The 21,482-nt window shown below is 38.0% G+C and overlaps 1 protein-coding gene across 1 annotated transcript in view; it reads right to left on the bottom strand.

Annotated features, from left to right (window-relative positions):
- Window positions 1-21,482, bottom strand: part of LOC122041977 (ATP-dependent DNA helicase MER3 homolog) — a 99,287-nt gene that overhangs the window by 947 nt on the left and 76,858 nt on the right. Inside the window, exons 18-26 of the mRNA XM_042601878.1 lie at window positions 17,512-17,637; window positions 17,221-17,417; window positions 16,937-17,125; window positions 16,595-16,846; window positions 16,424-16,473; window positions 16,286-16,303; window positions 587-669; window positions 312-501; window positions 117-154 (exon numbers count right to left, since the gene is read on the bottom strand). Coding sequence (XP_042457812.1) covers window positions 117-154; window positions 312-501; window positions 587-669; window positions 16,286-16,303; window positions 16,424-16,473; window positions 16,595-16,846; window positions 16,937-17,125; window positions 17,221-17,417; window positions 17,512-17,637 — 1,143 coding nt within the window. The remainder of the gene's footprint in view (window positions 1-116; window positions 155-311; window positions 502-586; window positions 670-16,285; window positions 16,304-16,423; window positions 16,474-16,594; window positions 16,847-16,936; window positions 17,126-17,220; window positions 17,418-17,511; window positions 17,638-21,482) is intronic.

The following is a 21,482-nucleotide window of genomic DNA, read 5'->3' as shown; positions in this document are numbered from 1 at the left end:
ATTGCTCAGTTAAATGTCAACAAAAGAAATTATGCAGTTGACCAATTCCTGGAAGCTACAAAGGAAAAGACAGCAGATAAGTTTTGGAAGCCATGTTGCTGCCATCATATGCATACCTGTAACAGTTTCATACTCCAAAAGATCAAAGCTGGGCCTGCAGAGTTAGAGACAAGCGGAAGACCTGTGCTCAGTTAAAAACAATGGTAGCAAAAGGGAAAAACAATGATCTATAGATGGCTACATATTATATTTATAAATACTACTAACTGACGTTGAATGATTCTAAAATGTAAGATGGAAAAGCCACGTACATAGATGATTGAATCTTATTTGCATTGTCAGTTTCTTTACAGATGATTCTTGATCTTCTTTCTGGATCAGGATTTACGACATAAATTTCCTTTGGAAGTGAGGAAGAAGATGTAGCATCTTCACTATCTTTAGACTTAGTATTATCAACTCCATTGGTAACTATCAGCTTCTTGTGAACATCGAGACCAACTACAATGCAGTGTATAGGACTTTACAGAAAGTAGACAGTTTTGTATCACAGACTAATGAACTTAATGGCAGTGATGGACATTACCATAGTCTTCAAAAATAAGATCAGCTTTAATAGTCGCACTTGCATACTTGGGGCATGAGAAAATAATTGTGATAGCATGTGGGCTGCACAAAAGCATCTCATCAGCCTAAAAATTGAAATACAGTAAAGAAGGGTGATTGTATTTAAGAATGTCTAACAAAGGATACGCCTAATTTGGGAAGAAAAAAAAGAAATACAAGTAAACATTGTAGACTTGTAGTAAACCTAATGAAGTATTTAAAGGATTGTCTGTATCGACTCGAGACATTTAATATTCCAAATTCAATTATTCGATACATTATAAGCATATAAAGAACTTGCATCAAGAAATGGGGATCTAATTACACTTAACAAACTATCGGGCACATACTACAATAGTTATAGTAGTGTCTAATCGTTGAATTTATTTTTCTTAATAACCTAATTTTTCAGCTTAAACAAACAAATAACTAGAATATTTATTATATCTTATCTTTTCATATTTAAATACTATTATGTGGAAAATTTGTTGTCTACTCTATCTTTATTATACATCAATATTAAATGATATTTTATTCCATGGTTTAAAACTATGTGTGGTGCCAAGCGGCAGAGTAAAGCATATCAATTTTGGTAAATTACCCAAAATTAATAGTCATTTATATCTAGAATCGTTGTCTGAATCTTGCCAATGAGTATTAAATCATGCTAATAGTCGACACTTCAATATGCACAAGTTGAATTAAGATATTCTTTGTTATTTCTTAGTTTTTTTTTTTTATTCTAATTCAATTTAATATCTAATTGTCCATCTTATTTTTTAAAAATAAACTAGTAGCATGGAAGAAGATTATAGAAACAAACTTAAATAAATTTTTTTCCCATCAAAGGACCAAGTTATGATAACTCAGAATAGCTCTCTACACAACTCGTGAATAAGTGAAGGAGCTTATTTAAACTCCACGATGACTTGGTCAGGGAATGTTTTCTTCAAACTTGTGAATATCTTCAAAAGCTAAACTCTTGAACATGTTTCATCAAGGAAGAAACCACCAAATAACTCCTCCAAGTGTATAACTACCTCGTCCTATTTTTCTTCAACGAGGGTTTTCTTCAACTCATAAACAACTCTGTTAGGACTAGATGAATTCAATGAACGTTTTCTTCAACTTGTGAATAGTTTTAGAAGCCAAACTCTTGAACATATTTCGTCAACCAAGGAAGAGGCCACCAAATAACTCCTCAAAGTGTATAGCTACCGCATCCTATTCTCCTTCATCTCCTTTCTTCGCCCCATTCACTATCGAAACCATTGATCGGGGTACTTCCACAACATCAACACTATCTCATTCCAGCCAACTACTAAAACTCAAGCTCAAAACAATATTTTAATCCTTTTTTTAAACTTGTATTACATGATATTTACAATTTGATTCTTTACACTTTCCTTCAAACTATCTCAGATATTATGAAAACCAAACATGTTATAAACATATTCAATCTTAGGACCCAATTAACAAATCCACTATGTTTTAAGAGCTGACAAACAATGTTACAATTTTCTTTGATTGTACCTTTTCTCTAGTAAACTACTAATCATATTTTGTACTTTGTCCTTGTTATCTATATATATTAGTCATCATATTATCCTATAAATTAGTTACCATATTATCCTATATATTAGTTACCATGTATATATTAGTTAATATATATGTCAATTAGGCTAATTAACAATTAGCCTAATTATAGTTTCCTAAGATAAATTCCTAGTTTATATATAAATATGTCTCACTTTTCAATAAAGAGTATGAATTATTTTTATCTCAAACAACATGGTATCAGAGCAACTTCGAAATTAAGGATTCAAAATTAGGGTTCCATCTCCGCCTCTTCTACCACTCACGTACTTTCATCTCCGCAGCGCGTCACTGCCTCACCATCGTCCACACGCCTCCATTAGCCAGCCACGACCTCCTCGTCGGCACTCTTTCCTTCGTCGTTGCACCAGTCGTTGTTGCTCTCCCAATACGAGTCATCAGAAGCATCATTGGCACCGCCCAATCTAGGCCGCCAACGATCCTTACCACTAGCCTGAACCTGTCGCCCTACTTTCCTCAACACGAGCAGCACCTAAGTGCGTGTGGGTTTGTCTGTACTTGTTGGTTTGGATCTTCCTTCGGATTCTTCTCTTATTTGACTTTCTTTAGGATAAAGTTTTATGGCTGAAAATAAGTCTTCTATTGTGACGGATTCAGTGTCTGTGATGTCTAAAATCACAGACTATAAGCTAAATTGTTCGAATTGTTTGGATTGGAGTAAGACTGTTCGTCTTTATGTACGAAGTATTGACAAAGATAGTCATTTGACTAATAACCCTCCCTAAGATGATTTGAAGTAGACATGGCTTAGAGAGGATTCTCAGTTGTTCCTTCATATTCGAAACTGTATTGATAGTGAGGTAATTGGTTTGATCAATCACTATGAATTTGTTAAAGAACTAACGATTACTTGGAATTTCTGTACTCTGGAAAAGAGAATATCTCCCGCATGTATGAGGTTTGCAAAGTATTTTAACATGTGGAAAAATAAGATCAACCTCTGATTAATTATTTTATGGCATTCAAGAAGACATATAAGGAGTTTAATATGTTGTTGCCCTTTAGTCCTGATGTGAAGGTTCAACAACGCCAACAAGAGCAAATGGCTATCATGAGCTTCCTTGTTGGCCTATCTCCTAACTTTAAGTCTACTAAGTCACAAGTTCTCTATAGCTCTGCAGTCTCCTCTTTAGAAGATGTATTTAGTTATGTTCTCTGTACTGCATGCATCCATTCTGCTTAGTGGTGCTTTGGTGAGTCACAATATTAATTATATGTCAGGAAGATCAACTAGTCACAGTGGAAACAAAGGAGGTGGCTCACAGGACTTTGAAACTCAAACGCCAAATTCGGGTGGTATTATGTGCAAGTACCGTCATAAGCTAGGTCATACAAAATTTGAGTGTAGAAAGCTTCAGTATAAAAATCAGCAAAAACATTTGGCCCATATTACACCCACTAATGATGCCTCTGATAAATCGTCCTTATCTCTGCAGATGAATTTGTTAAGTTCTCAAAATATCAGGAATCACTCAAGTCTTCATCTCCCTGCTATTGATGACTTAGGTAAATAAAATGCATGTCTTCTTTCCTCGTCCTCCAAATGGGTTATGGTGTCACGGATCATATGACAAGTAATTCTAGTCACTTTTTTACTTTTCAGTCCAAAGCTAACACTCCTACCGTTACCTTAGCTTATGGGTCTCTATCTTATATTCGTGGATCTGACACTATCAATCCTACCCCTTTGTTTCCTTTGTCCTCTATTATACATTTACCTAATTTATCCTTTAATTTATTCTCTGTTAGTCAACTAACTTGTAATCTTAACGGTTACTTCTCATTTTTTTCTAATCATTGCTTATTTCGAGATCTTTTGACGAAAAAGATTATTGGTAAAGGACATAAGTCTGGAGGTCTCTACATTCTTAACACACCGTTCCCAAATTCTTTTGCTTGCTCGATTGTCACTTCTCCTTTATGAGGTTCATTGTAGGTTGGAACATCCATCTCTCCCTTTGCTAAAAAGCTTTGTCCATAATATGGTAAGATGTCTTTCTTAAATTGTGAGTCATGTCAGCAAAACATCAATGTCTTAGTTTGTGTCCTAGAGTAAATAAACGTGCTATTATTCCTTTTAAATTAGTTCATTCTTATATTTGGGTCCATGTCCCATTTTGTCTAAACTTGATTTTAGGTATTTTATTACTTTTGTAGATGATTATTTTCGTGTAACTTGGTTATATCTAATGAAAAATCATTCTAAATTATTTTCTCTATTTTGTGTCTTTTGTGCTGAGATTCAAACTCAATTCAATGCATCCATCCGTACTTTGCGAAGTGGTAATGCCAAGGAATAGACGTCTGATTTATTCCAATCATATATAGATCAGAATGGCATGCTTCATTAAGTGATATTGTTATTGTGTATGTGGATGATATTGTTATCACTGAAGTGATAATATGGGAATCTCATCTCTTAAATCTTTCATTCATACTCAATTTCAAATGAAAGACTTGGGGTGCTAAAGTATTTCTTGGGTGTTGAAGTTTCGAGTAAAAAAAAGATATATTTCAATCTTAGAAAAAATATATCCTCAACCTATGAATTGAGTCAAGAAAATTGGGGGCAAAGCCTTGTAGTGCTCCAATAACTCAAAACATGCACCTCACAAGAGATGAGAACTATTTAAACATCCTGAGAGATATCAAAAGTTGATTGAGAAGGTTTTTTTTTATAAAAGAGTAAATATATATCATCAAAATGTGCACAACTATATAAAAATAACAATGAAGCCCCTTATGTCATGTCTGACGGACTGTTAAATCTGGAAGGGAAACCACGGTAGTGTACATGTACTCACTCGAATACCATCTCTCTTTGCGTATCGCGTGTCGGTTGTCTACTCACCCTCCATATGAGACATTAAAGATGAGGTGTCCATCATCATGTGACACAAACCATCCGTCATGTAGCCCATCTCTATCCATACCACGTATAGCTCAGCATCATCAATGTCCATCTCCACCCATGTCCATGAGCCGCCTATGGCTCTGCATCATCTCTGTTGAACCTCCTCCTGTGTCTATGAGCCTAGGATCTTCCGATGCCTCATCCCTAAGCCTCCCGAGTCACTTTTAGCAAGTGACCAACTATCAAGGGGTTTGGCATATCTTTACCGCGAGCCATTTGTTGCGGACTAAATAGACCTGTCTGGTGGGTCTATTCACCCTCTTGGGCTTTTCAGCAAAGCTCCATCCATAAATGAATTTGGAATGTCTTTAATGTGAGCCGTTTGCTGCGAACTAGATAGACCTTTCTAGTGGATCTATTCACCCTCATAGGCTTTTTGGCAAAGCCCCAGTCATAAACAGATTTACAATGTTTTTGTCGTGAGCCATTTGCTGCGAACTAGATACATCATTCTAAGGTGGATCTATTCACCTATACATCACTATCATCTCACACAATCTCTCCCACATACAATCCTCACCCCTCCACATCATACCTCCCTCTGATGTATGCTCCCCTCTCAGCGCTCCTCCTCACTCACACTACACTCTCCCTACATGTGGTAGTCTCTAGTAAAGCTCCATCCACGTCATCTCAATGTCATCTCGATGCTCCTTGAGGTGTCCTACATCCCATCCACGTTCTGCTCTAGTAGTCCATCTGCATATCCACTCTAGCTGGCTCTGAAGAGGTGTCACTGTATCCAAAGCATCTGCATCCGAGTGTATCGAACCACTGTGGTAGTGTATTGTGATGTCGCATCCTGGCCCCTCCATATGTCATCTTATACCGCTACCAACTCTGAATCAAATACTAGTAAAGGTTTTTTTTACCGAGACCATACTTTAGCTTGATGAGGTGCCAACGAAAGTAATGCTCCAGTTCAATATAATTTGTAACAGAAAGAATGTGTATCACCGCTAGACCCTATGTGGCATACCAAAATGTCTGGTGTGGATAGTGGGTAGAGACCTCATAAAACTCCATGCAAATGTTGGATGCCATCTCTCTAATCCTCAGTGGGCTTGTCGGCACCCTATCTACATGTATGATGACTATGAGCTCAAAATGCATATTCTCACTAAGTGTGATCCCTACACTCTCACTAAGTATTCAACTGATCTCTACACTCAAGCGATAACAAAATGCATGCCCTCATTGTACTACCTTACCGTGCATATTTGATTTAGTCAATTTATATCATCTCCAACCGTTCATCATTGGACAACGTTAGAGCAAATTTTGTTTACTTGAAGAGAGCACCCGGACGGGGTATCGTATATGCATATCATGGGCACACTCATATTAAATATTTTTCAGATGCAGATTGGGCAAGTTCCAATTGTATCTTTGTTGGAGGAAGTTTAGTCTCATAGAAGAATAAGAACCAGAATATTGTGTCACAATCCATTGCAAAGTCAGAAAATAGGACTATGGCATAGTATGTGTGAGATAATGTGGATATATCAACTCTTAACTGAAGGACTTAAAATTTCAATATAACCAAGCTGCTCTTCATATAGCATCGAATCTTGTGTTTCATAAGTGAACTAAGCACATTAAAATTGATTGTCATTTTATTCGTGAGAAAATTTAACGAAGCTTGATTTCTACAAGATATGTGAAGATTGGAGAACAACTAGGGGACATTTTTACAAAAGCTTTAAATGAGGTTCGGGTTGATATTATCTTTGTAACAAGTTGAGTATGAGTAATATCTATGCTCCAACTTGAGGGAGAGTATTATCTGTATATATTAGTTATCATATTATCCTATATATTAGCTATTATATTATCCTATATATTAGTTAATATATTTGTCAATTAAACTAATTGTCAATTAGCCTAATTATAGTTTCCTAAGATAGATTTCTAGTTTGTATATAAATTTGTTTCACTCTTCAATAAAGAGTATGAATTCTTTTTATCTCAAATAACAGTCCTCTAATATAACACTAGATTGTTATGTGCATGTATCTTGGTTATCATAATACAAGATCAACAAAGTTTAGGAGCACATTCCAACTAGGCCATTAGTTCTTTAACCTATATAAGTTCATATATAGATAGGGCAAGGTACAAAATCTTAAACTGTGCTGAATTTGACTGGAACATGTCAGTGTTTTAACATATGGTGTTAGGAGAATTGGAGGGGAAGTTGAAAGGAGATGAAAAAGAATATGAAAAGAACATATCTATGTACTAATCATTCTTTTATCTAGTGAATTACAATCAATCTTTTTATTTTTTTCTCCTAGTAGAACACTAGATTAGAGTTTACGCATGTAGCTCGGTTATCATAATACAATGGCAACAAAGTTAGGAGCATATTCCAACTAGGCCATCAGTTGTTTAACATATAAGTTCACATATAGCTAGGGCAAGGTTCAAAATCTTGAACTGTGCCAGCCTTTGACTGAAACAATAATCTTACTATATCGTGCCAACATTTTGACGTATGGTGTCGGGAGAATTGGAGGGGAAGGATACAAAGATGAAAAAGAATAAGCAAAGAACACATCAATATACCTAACTAGGGGCTTTATGTCTCAGCTCAAATGATATACTCTTAAAATTGTATTGTATGAACAAGGTATAAAAAACAACAAAAATTATTTTGGTTCATCTCTATACGTTTTATAGTGTATCAAGGAGTGTCAAATGTTAATATGACATAATATTGATTGACACAACAACACATGATAGATTTGTTGTATTGTGTTGAATAGTATCAAGTTTTGGTAATTTATTTAGAATGATACATTTTAATTGTGTTGTCGGACACACTAAGATTTTAAATCATGAGTTGGGGGTTAAAATCATATATTACATCTTTGCATTTGATCTTATTATAATCTAGTTTCTCTTCTAGAAATTCAAATTGCCACCTAAAAGGATGCAATATTAGTGTACCCAACGATTTAAAAGGTAAAAATTAACCATACGACAATTGATAGCATTAGTTAAATTAATGTCAAAATAACACCAGGGAAATAAATAATCATCATTTTCTTAAATTCCCTTAGGGGAATTCAATTTACTGAACACCCAGATATGCATACTTTCCCCAGGGCATTTTCCCTAAGAGAAATAGTGTATAGTGAAAGTCCTTTCCCTAAAGCAATCTTTGGTACCCTAAAATTGTCAATATACCTCTAAATGATCATGACGCTACCTTAGGAAACTGATTGATTATACTTATTGTGAACAACTTATCTTGTAATTATGAAGTAATTTAGTTCCTCTCCTAATCTTCTGTACCATTCTAGATTAGTTAAAGGTTCTCCTGATATTAAATTGGAACCAGGGGAGTATTGATTGTCTTAACTCTAGACATACAAATCTACTCTAGTATATCAACAGTATATTTCTATTGGGAGATATAAAACTCTCCTTGTAAGAGGGTTACATCTATAACAAGAAAATATCTTAGTCCCTAAAATAAGTAAGTCTGACAATGTTATAAAGATAAGCTTTGAGCCTTATGATCCTTCAAAGTTATCTCATGTTCTGATGTTGACCACATATGTTAAGGAGCTGTCGGCCACCGCTAGGCCCTAGGCAGTGTCGCCGGCGCTGATTTGAGCTGCTTGTTGGAAGGTCGGAGCTCCGTTGGGTCACCAGAGATCTGATGTACGTACCCAGACAGCGAGGTAGGCTGGGGATGAGGGCTCTATTGGAGGGAAATTTGAATCTCATTCAGATTTCTCCCTCCAAAACCGGGCTGCACACGGAGGCATATTCATCAAGCTTTCACGAAATGGAGTGGGCTGCCTGTTTCGGGTATGAGTACTCTGTTCTACCTGGATCTTGGGCTGATGCTAGACTCCCAGTCATCTTCATTGCTGGATTTGCTTGGGCCGGGCTGTGGACATAGCCCAGAGGAGCTGGGCTACCAAGGAGCGGGCTGTTCTCCCCTTGCGGGGCTGTTGACGGTCTTGCTTTACAAGCTGGGTTAATTGACCTTGGAGGCTTTTGGGCCTTCTCTGACAAATCACATACTGGTTGAGGGGAGGGTCCACTAGTTACGTGGGACAGTTGATGTTGTTGCATGATGGCTTGCCATCAATTATGTGGGATGGTGGATGTTGGTGTATGAACTTGATTGGGATTGCTCAACCTGGTTGTACCTTTTTCTTGGATATAATACATTTTTACTTATCAAAAAAAAAAATGTAATACACATCCCAAATAAAAAAAGAGATCAAATACTAATTTATCTAAGACATTTCTTATCATCTTGAACTATAGGAGAGTAAAACTAAATTTACTAAATCATGCCCTAGGGAATTACTTTAGATCATATATGAATTTTTTTAATTTACATAAAAGGTCACACTTCCTTTGAGGGATAAAACCTGAAGGGGATGGGAAGTAGCATAATGGAATCTCATGCCATGTTGTACCAAGAAACATAGTCAAAATGGGATACTAATTGCATGAGTAATCTCTCATAGGTTGATGGTATCAATGAGTATTATATTGTGAGAACAAATTAACACATTTTGGCACATGTTAAAATGGAGTTTATCAATTTAAATTAGCATACTCTATATAAAAAGTTGATTTAAGTTAGTCATTCAAACTAAATGATAATATATAAATCTAAAGTAGAATAATTATAGCATAAAGATTTAAAATAAAATAATAATGATTTCAAATAAAGAAAGAAAAATTAAGAAGTGAAAACTATAAGCATTGTTTTATACCAGAATAGCTAAGTGCTAACCACTCACATGAGCTTGGTAACTAGTGCTTGCCTACAGCCATGATTTATTAGCGTGCGAAAGATATAATATTATATGACACCGGTGAAGACTTTGGCTTGTAGCATACAAAAATAATAATAATAATAATAATAAATAAATAAATAAAATGCGGATTGTGTAATTTATATAATTAATATTTTAACTAATGCATTAACGGGCTGGTCCCAATTTGCATCAAATAGATAATTACTTAGCATGTATTTAAGGAGGGTGAGAGAAGGAATTCTAGGGTTTTTTTGCTTTTCAACTTTTGTGTCGCCACCTTTATCCGTAGGAAACCCCCGAGAAAACATCCCAAAAGTTTGAGAAATTGAAGGAGAACGTGGTTGTATCAGCTCCTGTCGTTCCCCTACGCCTCGCTCAATTTTTCACACGTTAAAATGCTAAGGCAAGATTTCTAACATTTATTTCTGCACTATATGGATCATAATATGGATGTTTTAATGCTTGATGCATGATTTATTGATAACGAGTACATTTTTCAATCGTTGCAACATTTTGGTGAACTTTTGCACTTTTTATTTGAAAATTTTGATACTAGAATTTCGTGAACTTGCTGCTGCCTTAGGGTCGTTGGAACGATAATTTGAATTGAAAATTTGATGCTGGAAATAATCGGGAGTTGTTGCTGCCCTAGGGACATTGTAGGGGTGTTTAAGTGGCTGAGGAAGTGTGGTTGTGGCGAGGAATAAGGGCTGGAGTAGGAGAGGAAGGCAGCATCGGATGGAGGGCTAAGCAAGACGAGTGGGCCGTTGTTGGGGCTATGCAAGCGGTTCGTTGGAGGGGGAGGTTCGGTCCAGTGTTGTGACCGCGAGTTGATGGTCGAGTCGATGGTTGAGCGGATGGTTGAGTCGGGGGCTAGGAAGAGATTTTGGTGAAGAAGTTGCAGTTGGAGATGGGAGGAGTTGGATCAGTTCGGAGTCAACAGCTTGAGGCGCCAGTAACTGGGTCTCGAGTCAAGGTTTAAGTCCTAGATTGAGAGGGAGAAGGTTTGAACTTATATTGGTACGTCTAGAGGTGGATGGAAGAGAGTTTGTATTTTATTTTGAACAATTGAGGAAGGCGGGCAGCATCTCTGAATTTTTTCTATGTCTAAGCACCTTTAATTCATTTAATACGAGCTGCTAGTATTTTGTTTTAAAACATTGAGAAAAGGAAGGAAACTATAATTTTTCTTGTCGTAATGATTTCAATGCATGAAAAGTAAAACTGTTTTTTAAGTAATGTGAATTGTTTGTGGCTACTTGACGGGTAAGGAGTCTGACTTAGAGGATATCGGAATCCTTACCAAATCAGAAGAAAAAGGGGTTGTGGAATCCGGCTTAGAGGATACCTGCGAACTCTACCAAACTAGTACTAAGGTAAACGTTTGGCCAAACGAACAGAGTTTGAGGTAAAGGGGTCATATTCAATGATATGAACTCACTTAAATATTCTGATATTTAAAGTTGATGTTGAATGTTAATGTTTGATGTTATTTTATTAAAGTTTGAAGGTCAATGGGACTAAGTGTTAGCAAGGTTAAATTTAATTATTCAAGGTATTTTCTTAAAAAAATATATTGAAAAGCAAGTGAATGTATGCTATTTCTTGCTATAAAATGTTTGAGCTTGCTGAGTCATTAGACTTACTAGATTCATATGGTGTTGGTAATGAGGCGATGGAGGGTCTTAATGGATGAGTTCGCTCGTACAAGGCAGTGCACACCCAATGGCCTTGTTCTTTCTTTTACCGTTTATGTTATTCTCCGTGTTAGAATGTGTAGTTTTCTTTTCAGAGTCGATGATGTAATTGTTGGTCAGATGTCTTCGATTCCTTAATTTGGTTTGTTGCACATTCGAATTTTTAGATATTTATTTACACTGTTGATTCTGATGTTCAGGCAGGATTTTGTTTTATTGATTTCTAGTTGAACAAGTTTTGAGATGCATGTCATTTGAGTTAAGTTATTTCACTTTTTTTTCTTGTTATTTTGGGAGAGAGGGTTTGTACGACGTGTTTTGAAAATTATGAGGGGATAAAGTTTTAGGTCGTTTCATGGCCCATACATCAAATGACTTATTATACTCAAGGATATTGGCGATTCACTTTTTAGTGAATTTATTAAAGATACATTATTGATGGAGACTTTAAAGTAAATGATACTAAAAATTATCTTAATTTGTGATAAAAGATGATAATAATAATTATGATTCTAAATGCTAACAAATAATTAGAAAGAAAATAAAAGATGACTTTTATATATATATATATAAATATATATAACCGAGTTTTTTTATCTCCTAATCAAGATTATATTCGTGCACATCTTTCTTACTAATCTACTTAGTAAATTTGTGCTCATTTTTTGTTTGTAGCTCTAGTGATTTACTTTTTAATAAATTTATTATTGATGATGATGTGGTGATGAGGGACTCACCCAGTGGAGTGTCATTGTCGCGGTGGAGGTTAAAGGTCATAGTCAAGGCGGTCAACCGTCCTGTACCATCGGCCGATCGGTCGGTCCACTCGCCCGACCGAGATAGAGAAGGCCCAATCCAACGTCATCATAGCTCGGCTATATACCGAGAGTCCGAGCTTCTAACGCTCAGAGAAGTGTGTCGGTGAGGCACACGCCGAGCGGCCAGCCCGCTCGGACTTACATCTAACCTCGAAACCAGCCAAGCGGAGCCACGATCGAGCAGATTATATTCAAAGCGAAGCTCGGCAGTGGGAGGTTGGCCAAGCGGCCACCTTGCTCAACCCGAGAACGATAACGACCGGGCGACTGATGGTTGGCCGAACGACTCACCCGCTCGGCCCAGTAGCGGGCAAAAGGAAGATCTGCGATATCCTTTTGGGAGCCCGTGCCATCGGCAGACGGCATGGTTGGCGGCATGGTCAGGCAATGGATCATACGACGGAAGCTTCCACTGTCACATCAGAGATATGCTCAGGTCGTTAAGGTATGGTGTCAAGGACACTTTCCTGACATGTCTTTTCAGGGAAAGCTTTGAGAAGCATGCACGCACACCCCCGGAGCCCTATATAAAGGGCCCCAAGCTTCAACGGAGGTATGCTAATTTTTACTGTAGTCATACTATTACTCTGTTATTCTACTCTCTTGCTCCCACATCGCCGGTGACTGATTTGAGCGTCGGAGGGTCATCGCCGGGAACCCCTCCCTAGCTCGGCACTGACATTGCTGTGGTTGCAAGTCCCTCCAGCTCAAAGTCCACGCACGGTCAACAGGAGTGCCACGTCCCCTAACATCCATCGCCTCGACTCTCGGACAGGATCAAATTTGGCGCTGTCTATGGGAACGCAACCTGGATTCGAGCCGAGAAAATGGAAGATGTTGGACGACTGCACACCGTGACGCTCACCCAAGAAGAGCTCGACATGCTCGTACAGGCTCAAGCACAGAAGATAGTCGAGCAACAGCAATAAAAGGCACTAGCCAATCGACTGGCGCAGCAGGCAACATCGGCATCAGGGGGTCGAGCGGCGCACGAGGACTAGGGGTGTCAAAAATGAACCCGACCCGACGACCCAACCCGAGTCGACCCGAAAAAAATCAGGTTCGGGTTGAGCATTTTGGGGTTCGGGTAGGGTTCGGGTTGGAGAGTTGGAGAGTAAAAAAATTTCGGGTCGGGTTCGGGTTGACCCGGGTTGACTTAAATATAGGGTTTTGTGAGTTTTTTTGGGGTTAAATCAAATTTTATTTTAAAAATTTAGATGTTTTTATGTATATTAATATCATGTTTGTATAATAATGATAGAGTATTGAGATAAAAGTGAAGAATTATTGGGAAAATAACCCAAAAAAATCATTTTTAATCGTATTTTCGGGTTATATGGGTCGGGTTCGGGTTGATCAGGTTGGTCGGGTTCGGATTCGGTTTGAGGTGTTTTGGGTTGAACTCGGGTTCGGGTCGGGTTCAGGTTGGGTTAAAAAAAAAAAAAACTCAACCCGACTCAACCCGACCCGACCCACCCGAATTGACACCCCTAACGAGAACCGACCGGAATAGCTCTCCATCTGGGGGAAAAACAGAGGGTCAACCGGCACCCATGGGGAGGCACCGCCCACCCCGATACCATTCCATCGGGCTCTGTTCCAAATGCCCTCGGAGATCGTGCAGGCGAATCAAGAGCGGGGGTCCTCTTCAGACGAAGCACCCGTTTGGGACGCACGAAAAGGCAAGGCGCCTCTAGACAACGCGTCTCCTGAACGAATCAACCGCTAGTTCTCCGAAGCAATATTGCACGACCCATTGCCAAGGCATTACGCTCCATTGGCGATCGGAGAGTACAATGGATCGATAGACCCGGATGACCATTTGGGAAAGTTTGACAACGCGGTTACACTTCACCAATACACGGATGGGGTAAAGTGTCGGGTCTTCCTCACCACACTCTTCGGATCGGCACAACGCTGGTTCAAAAGACTGTTGGACGGATCGATACAAAGCTTCAAGGATTTCCAAACGGCCTTCCTACACTATTTCACGAGCAGCAGGCGCTACCACAAGATGAGCGTCAGTTTGTTTTCCTTAAAGCAAGGACCGAGAGAAACTCTCCAAGCGTACATCCAGCGCTTCAACCAGGTAGCTATGGATATCCCGTCAATCTCCTCTGAGACCATGATGAATGTCTTTACACAGGAGCTCGTCGAGAGGGATTTCTTTCGGTCGCTTATCAGAAAGCCTCCCCGCGACTACAACCACATGCTCAAGAAGGCTAGTGAGTACATAAATGTGGAGGAGGCCCGGGCGTTAAGAAGGAAGGAGGCACCAGCTGAACCCTCGGCACCGACCAAATGCCGACCACCAAACGGCCACCAACCGCCGAGGGGGACAAGAGCCAAAGGCCGGCCACACCAGGAAACAAAGACGCATGCTGTGCAACATGTGGCTTCCGGTCGGCCAAAGACATCGAAAGGCAAGGTATGGACGCCTATATTTTTCTCTTTCCACCGGTCAGTGTCACACAACACACATGACTGTCGCGGCCTAACGCCGATCGCCAGGCCATCCCCAAAGAGCTATCGTCGTCGATCTCCCTCTCCGACTGACGACACGGGCATCAATACGCCAGGCGGCGGAAGGATACAAGAAGATCACCCGAGCGACGACATCATCACCAGCAGAGGAAAGTGTCGATCATCCCCTAGCCTCTCACGATCCAAATAGGTCATCCGCTCGGGAGGAGTAAAACAGAAGCAATGCCGCTCGAGGAGAAATAAACATCATCGCCGACGGACTGACCAGCGGTGGCTCTAACCGAGCCAGGAAGTCATATGCTCAGCGACTGAAAATTCACGCTGTAGGTTGTAGCCAAGAGAAGGCGAACGGGCCCGAAATCAGCTTCGGACCTCGGGACCTCGAGGGCGTAGAAGTCCCCCACGATGACGCCCTCATCATCCAAGCGGTAATCGCAAATTATACCATTCACCGAATTTTCGTTGACACAGGGAGCTCGATGAACATAATCTTTAAAAAGGCTTTCAATCAACTCCAGATCGACCAAGGCGAGCTACTGCCAATGACAACCCCGCTGTACAGATTCACAGGCAACGAGGTTTTGCCGATCGGCCAAACCAAGTTGGCCATATCACTCGGCGAGTAACCGCTTAGGAGGACCAGGATCACAAACTTCATTGTGATAGACGCTTCCTCGGCTTACAACGTCATCCTGGGCCGACCGACCCTCAATGAATTCCGGGCAGTAGTTTTAACTTACTACCAGAAGATCAAATTCTCGGTAGACGATCGAGTCGGGGAAGTTAAGGGCGACCAGCTGGCTGCTCAGCATTGCTATGTCGAAATGGTCAAGACCGAAGCCAGGTCCACTCGGAAGAACCCACGGCTAGAGGTTAGCGCTATTACTGAACAGCCTCCTACCTTAGTCTATGTTAGAGCAATTAATGATGAATTAAGTTAAGCAAAGAGACATGAAGATAGGAAGCATAGATGGAAGGTTGTAACCATCATTACTTCTAGCAAATCATCCTCAACATGCAAAAGTATGTTTTAGTAAACAGCTGTGTTATTTTGTATTAAAAAAAGGCATCATATCTTTTTATGATTTGATATATCATTTGACAGCATAATATCCACTTGCATTAAATGCATGAAGTATGGTTGCTTTTGTATGACTCCAAATGAATGACAATCATGAATCATGGACCTAGAAATGAAGATTGACCAAGAATGCAGTAGAAGATGTTGCTTGGTTTGAATATTTCACAGGTAGCCGAACAAAGTTTCACTGCTACAAAACACAATCTACTAATATATCAAAACCTGCTTGTGCAAGTAACTTGTAGAGAGAAATTGAAAAAATTCATAAGCCATACCTGGGGAACTCTTCAGCTCTGTGGTAAAAATCCAGAGAAGGTCAAGACATGAAAAAAGGCATAAACAATTTTAAAGCGCTGTGGATGAAAGTCAAAACACTACTGTAGACTAGAAAAAGTATTTATGAGATACAATACCTTAACTTTTCGTGAAAAAGTATCATATTGTCTTCTTCTGAGCCTATTAACTGTACAAAAATAGTCCTTTCACTTGTAGGAAAATACGAACAACATAGAGAACATATAAATATTTGATTGGGAAATGTTTGAATTGCATGCATAGCAATAAAACATAGCATTGGAACATACTATATCTGCATAATGATGTCTGTTAGATGTAGCTGATTGACATGTGCGGTAGAGTGTAATTATCAACTTCAACCTCCCTGCCTTCATGCATTCAGACTCCTCTATCTTTATCTCAACTTTTGGAGGAAGTAATAGTAGAGATTCTTTAATGTGGTTTCCAAATGGATATTTGCGACCTGTAACTATTTCTATTTTCCTAGGATCAGCTGCAGCCAAGCTTTCAAATGAATTAACTCCTGCTGATTGCAGTGCCTACCAATAGAAAGGAAAGTTCAGTAGTAAAGAAAGATATAGAAACTCCTTGCAAGGTATGGCAACTAAGAAAAGAGGATGTCACTCAACCTTTGCAGTCACCATCCCTATGCCAGGAAGTTGTTTCAACAAGTAAGGGCTATTCTCCCAGAGCTTGTGGTGCAAACATTTTGCTAGAAGTATGGAACTCATGGCTCCCTTGTAACTTTTTCTATAGATGTAACATTCTTTCATGCATTTAGCAATCCTAGATCCTCTCGTGCATATAGAGGTCACATCCTGCGGGAACACAGCTTTCACATTATAAATATTTTTAAAAAATAGGGTTAAATATATCATCAGCTACCATAAAAATAAAAATAAATTTAAAAGACCTGGTTAAAAGACAAATCATGAACCAAAGGATCACCAGTCAAGCAGTCATTTGCGAGTACAAATATCTTCTCCTCTCTTGTCTGGATACGCTTTTTTCTCTTTCCATTTTCAGTTAGTACGTGAAATCGAAGTCGACCTTCTTTGTCAGAGTTTATGTCATTCAAGAGTTTCTTTTCATTGCGCCTCAGTTGGATCCCTTGTGAGAGTTGTTAGGAGAATTGAATGTCAGCAAAATATCAAATGTGCAATTCAAACACAAAATGATCTAGCATATATTTTAATCCACATACAAGATAACTCTTCAGAACGAGAGATTATATGAAGCACGTCTTCTACACTGGAACTTCCAGGAGCATTCACAATAAGCTTCATAGTATTGAATTTCAAGTAAAATTTTGTCATCAGTCTTCCTGGTTCTGCAAGCTCAACAGTGAATCTCAGTTCATAAGACTTAACAATCTCAAAGTTAAATAGGTAGAATAATCTTATGTAGAGCTTATTCTGCATTATTACCCCTGATTAACAATACTATAGAGAATACTGCTCTCTCTAGATTACTCTAGAGGTTCAGATGCTCAAACAGAGTCAAAATCTAATCTCAACTTAGAAAGAGTGTTTCCAGTGACTTAGGTTACTGCAGTGCACATTAGAGGTTAATAAAAAAATTCAGATTTTGAGACAAAGCCTAACCTAACTCAAGGTATTCCCAAACATCATATAAGGTGAATTCTCAAGGGAGGAGAATAATAGAATTTCCATCATCATTCCTTTTTGAATTGTTTGGGAAAAGTGGTTCTGCAAAAGCTATGGGATAAAGCTAAACAATGAAAGTTATTGTTTTTGTTTTCAAAATGATCTCTAAGTAGTTACAAGCATGGATTAAAATATCGACCTGTGCCGAGGTTTTTGATCCCAGACTGGAACGATACGGTTTCGGTATCATATCGGGACATGTCGATACAGTTTCGGTATTTTTTTTATTTATATATAACAATTATTAGATAAATATGTTTATTGTGTATAATTTAAAAATAAGTTGTATATTGATTTTATATAAGTTATTGAACAACTTAATGTGGTTAGAAAAAATAATTAAATATAGTTTTCTTTAAAGATGTATTAATAACTCGAATTAAAATTGATACATCATAATCATATTAATTAATTGTTTATTCATTTAATTAATTATTAGTTTAAATAATATATATTTAAAATAGTAAAAAAATCAAAATATCAATTAAACAGTAAAAAATAAAAAATAATAATAATAAATTATCAGAATATAAATATGATTTATTAGATTTTTTAAAAAAATTTAAATTTTTTAGATTTTTTAAATAAAATTTAAAACAGTCGAAAAAGAATTTTTATAATATCAATTAATATTTTTTATTTTAAATATATTTTATAGGGATAATTTAATTAGGGTTTATGAAAATCTATTCAAAATATCACACCTCAGTTGAGAATTGTTTAAATTAATTAAATATTTTTTTTCTTTTTCAGTGATAGTAGGCATCATCGCGCAACGCTTCTGACACCAACGAAGGCGTCGCGGGACACTTCCAGCGGCACCAAAAGCGTCACAGGATGCTTCCGCCGGCCCCTGAAGCATCGCGAGACGCTTCCGGCAATGCCTCCCGCGGTGCCAAAAGCCTCCTGCAACGCTTCCGGTGACGTCTCCCGCGGCACCAGAAGCATCCCTCGACGCTTCCGGCAACACGTAGGTGTCCCGTGATCATCGATCGCACGCAAAATTTATTCACGTGCAATGTCGGTTTCGCTTTTGCACCAGAACCGTAAATTCTAACGGTTTCGGGCGACACGGCTCAGCACTTCAACACTGGTTACAAGAACATTGTCTTTTGCTCTTCTGATATAGGCTTAAACAGAGCTCTTTATGTAGCCAACCCCACCAAGTTAGAACACAGCTTGATTTGTCTTTTTTGCTATAATACATGTGTTTTGTTTATTGCTATAGTCCATGTTAACTCGTGTCCTAAAAATCTAATGTCTCCTTCCCAACACATTTAGTTTAAGAAGAGAAGGGGAAATCCCGCCAATGTTATATATAGAGGTAAATTATAATTATATATAAAAGCTTGCTTACTTGGGTGCACAGCTAAGAAGGAAGAGGCAGAGGGAAAGGCTTTACATGTCCCTTTCCCACTTCCTTTCATTTCCCTCCTATTCATCTGCTAAATCAAACATGCAAGAGTGTGATGGCCACTTATACATAAAGTTAGTATGATTTTTGAATTATTCCAAAATTAACCTTAATATTTGAGAATGACTAAACATTAATTTATATTCCGTACTTAGTTTATCTAAGTGAAACTTAATAGAGAAAAAACTTGCAAATAGGATATTGACCTAATAAATTCATAGGTACACTATATAGGTAATAAAATAAGGGCTATAGTTGGTATATATTGTAGGATATAATGCATAGCCAGAGGGTGTGAATAGCTGATAGCCTAAAAATGAAATTCAACTTCTCTTGCAAGTAAAAGGCTTAGGTAAATGTTAAATTATCATAAATATATGTGTTTGTTAGTACTTAGTATGAGAAATAAAATAGTAAAAATGAAAATGTAAATTATCAGATAATCTGAAAGCAATATTAAGAGAGATATTAACATGGTTTGTACTCTCTTGTCCTTCTCAACCACCTGATTCATTGGGTGAATCTTTCAACGAAAACTACTATCAAGCGTCCTTCGCAAGAGGTGGAGAAACCTCCTATGATCGTACAAGAATTCTTCTCTTACAAAATATATAAACAGTGAGAACAGTTCTCAACAGTTGAAATTCTCATGTGAGCTAAAGCGTTGATGATTTCTAGCTCCGAGAGTCATTGCAGGCACTTAGGAACAAAAGAATGAGAGTATTTTATGTTTTGAGATACCCTTGCACCCCCATTATGTATGTTAATTACCCTTAAATCAGCAGATAAGGCAAGCCAAATAATTTTTTATTACTCGAATCTTCTTCAGTTAATCAAAACGCTGATGTGAAAACCTTAATAGCCTACAACTAGTCGCCAATCAACTCAAATGCTAATTCCATCGAATGTTATAAGTCACCTCAAACCAATTCCAAGACAATCCAACAGAAACTAGTTTTTTAGTTGAGTTGTCTGCTCAAACTTTCAATCGACTAATACAACTTCAAGTCAACTCCAATGGATAAGATAATAAACTTATCATGCTAACAGATAATTTTCAAATTGACTGAAACACCTAAACAGTCAGTTCAATCTCAAGCTATTTCGAACAATTGACTACCTAGTCAACTCAATAGCTTCAATCAATTGAATCCTTCTTCTTTCGTTCAAGCTGAAACAAAACCTTTTTGTCATGAGCAGAACATTTATAATTGATTCCTGAGTCGACTCAAGACTTCAATCAATTGATAATAATGTCTAGTTGACTAAATTTCTATAAGGATTCTGAATTCATTTAAGATGAAGCTGAAACGTTGAGTATGACCAGGAACTCATTGATCCTTGATTGTACAAACCACTAGGTAGACTCTAGTAAAATAAACAACCCAAGATTGCATCCCATCATAAACCTTCAACTCACTATCTTCAATGTCGCCAATGCATCTCGCCTCTAAGTCCATCTCATGAGGTCTTGGGTCCCTTTTATGCATTTAGCGCTTCAAGCTTGCTCTATGTCATTGTTTGCCTTGCCTTCGAGTTCACCTTGTTCTAGGCCTCTAAGGCATCAAATTAAAAAACTACTTGACCACGTGAGTCTTGCATCATGAACACCCCGCTAACTCCTATCGAACCTTAAGCTCTTGGTCTTCCAACTAGACCCTATCGAACTATAAAAAATCTGCTAAGCTCTAGGTCAACTTGGACCTTGTAAGCAGCCAGCCAAGCTTATCAACCTTAGCTTCTAATCTTCCTACGTGACTATCGTAGTCACAAGCTTTGCAAGCTGCCAAACTCCTGATTGAACTCAACTCTCCTTTATGAAATTTTCTGACTTCATATGCAACCTGTCAAGCACCTACACACTCAACACACATTTCATAACACAAAATAAACTTAAAAGCTTTGCCAACCACATCAAAATAAAATAGTCGATCTCGGCCACTTGGAGATTGATGGCATCAAAAATTATCACATAATTGTTGTCCTTTTTGCCAAGTTTGATTGTAAATATCACTAGGCAAGTTGACCTTGTTGATTTTTCCTTAAAAATGGCTTACTAGACAATTCCATGTCATGACAAAAATTGTTTTCCTA

This window comes from Zingiber officinale, chromosome 2A (genome assembly GCF_018446385.1).
Source record: "Zingiber officinale cultivar Zhangliang chromosome 2A, Zo_v1.1, whole genome shotgun sequence".
Classification (NCBI taxonomy): Eukaryota; Viridiplantae; Streptophyta; class Magnoliopsida; order Zingiberales; family Zingiberaceae; genus Zingiber; species Zingiber officinale.
This window is presented reverse-complemented; position numbering and strand designations above follow the sequence as displayed.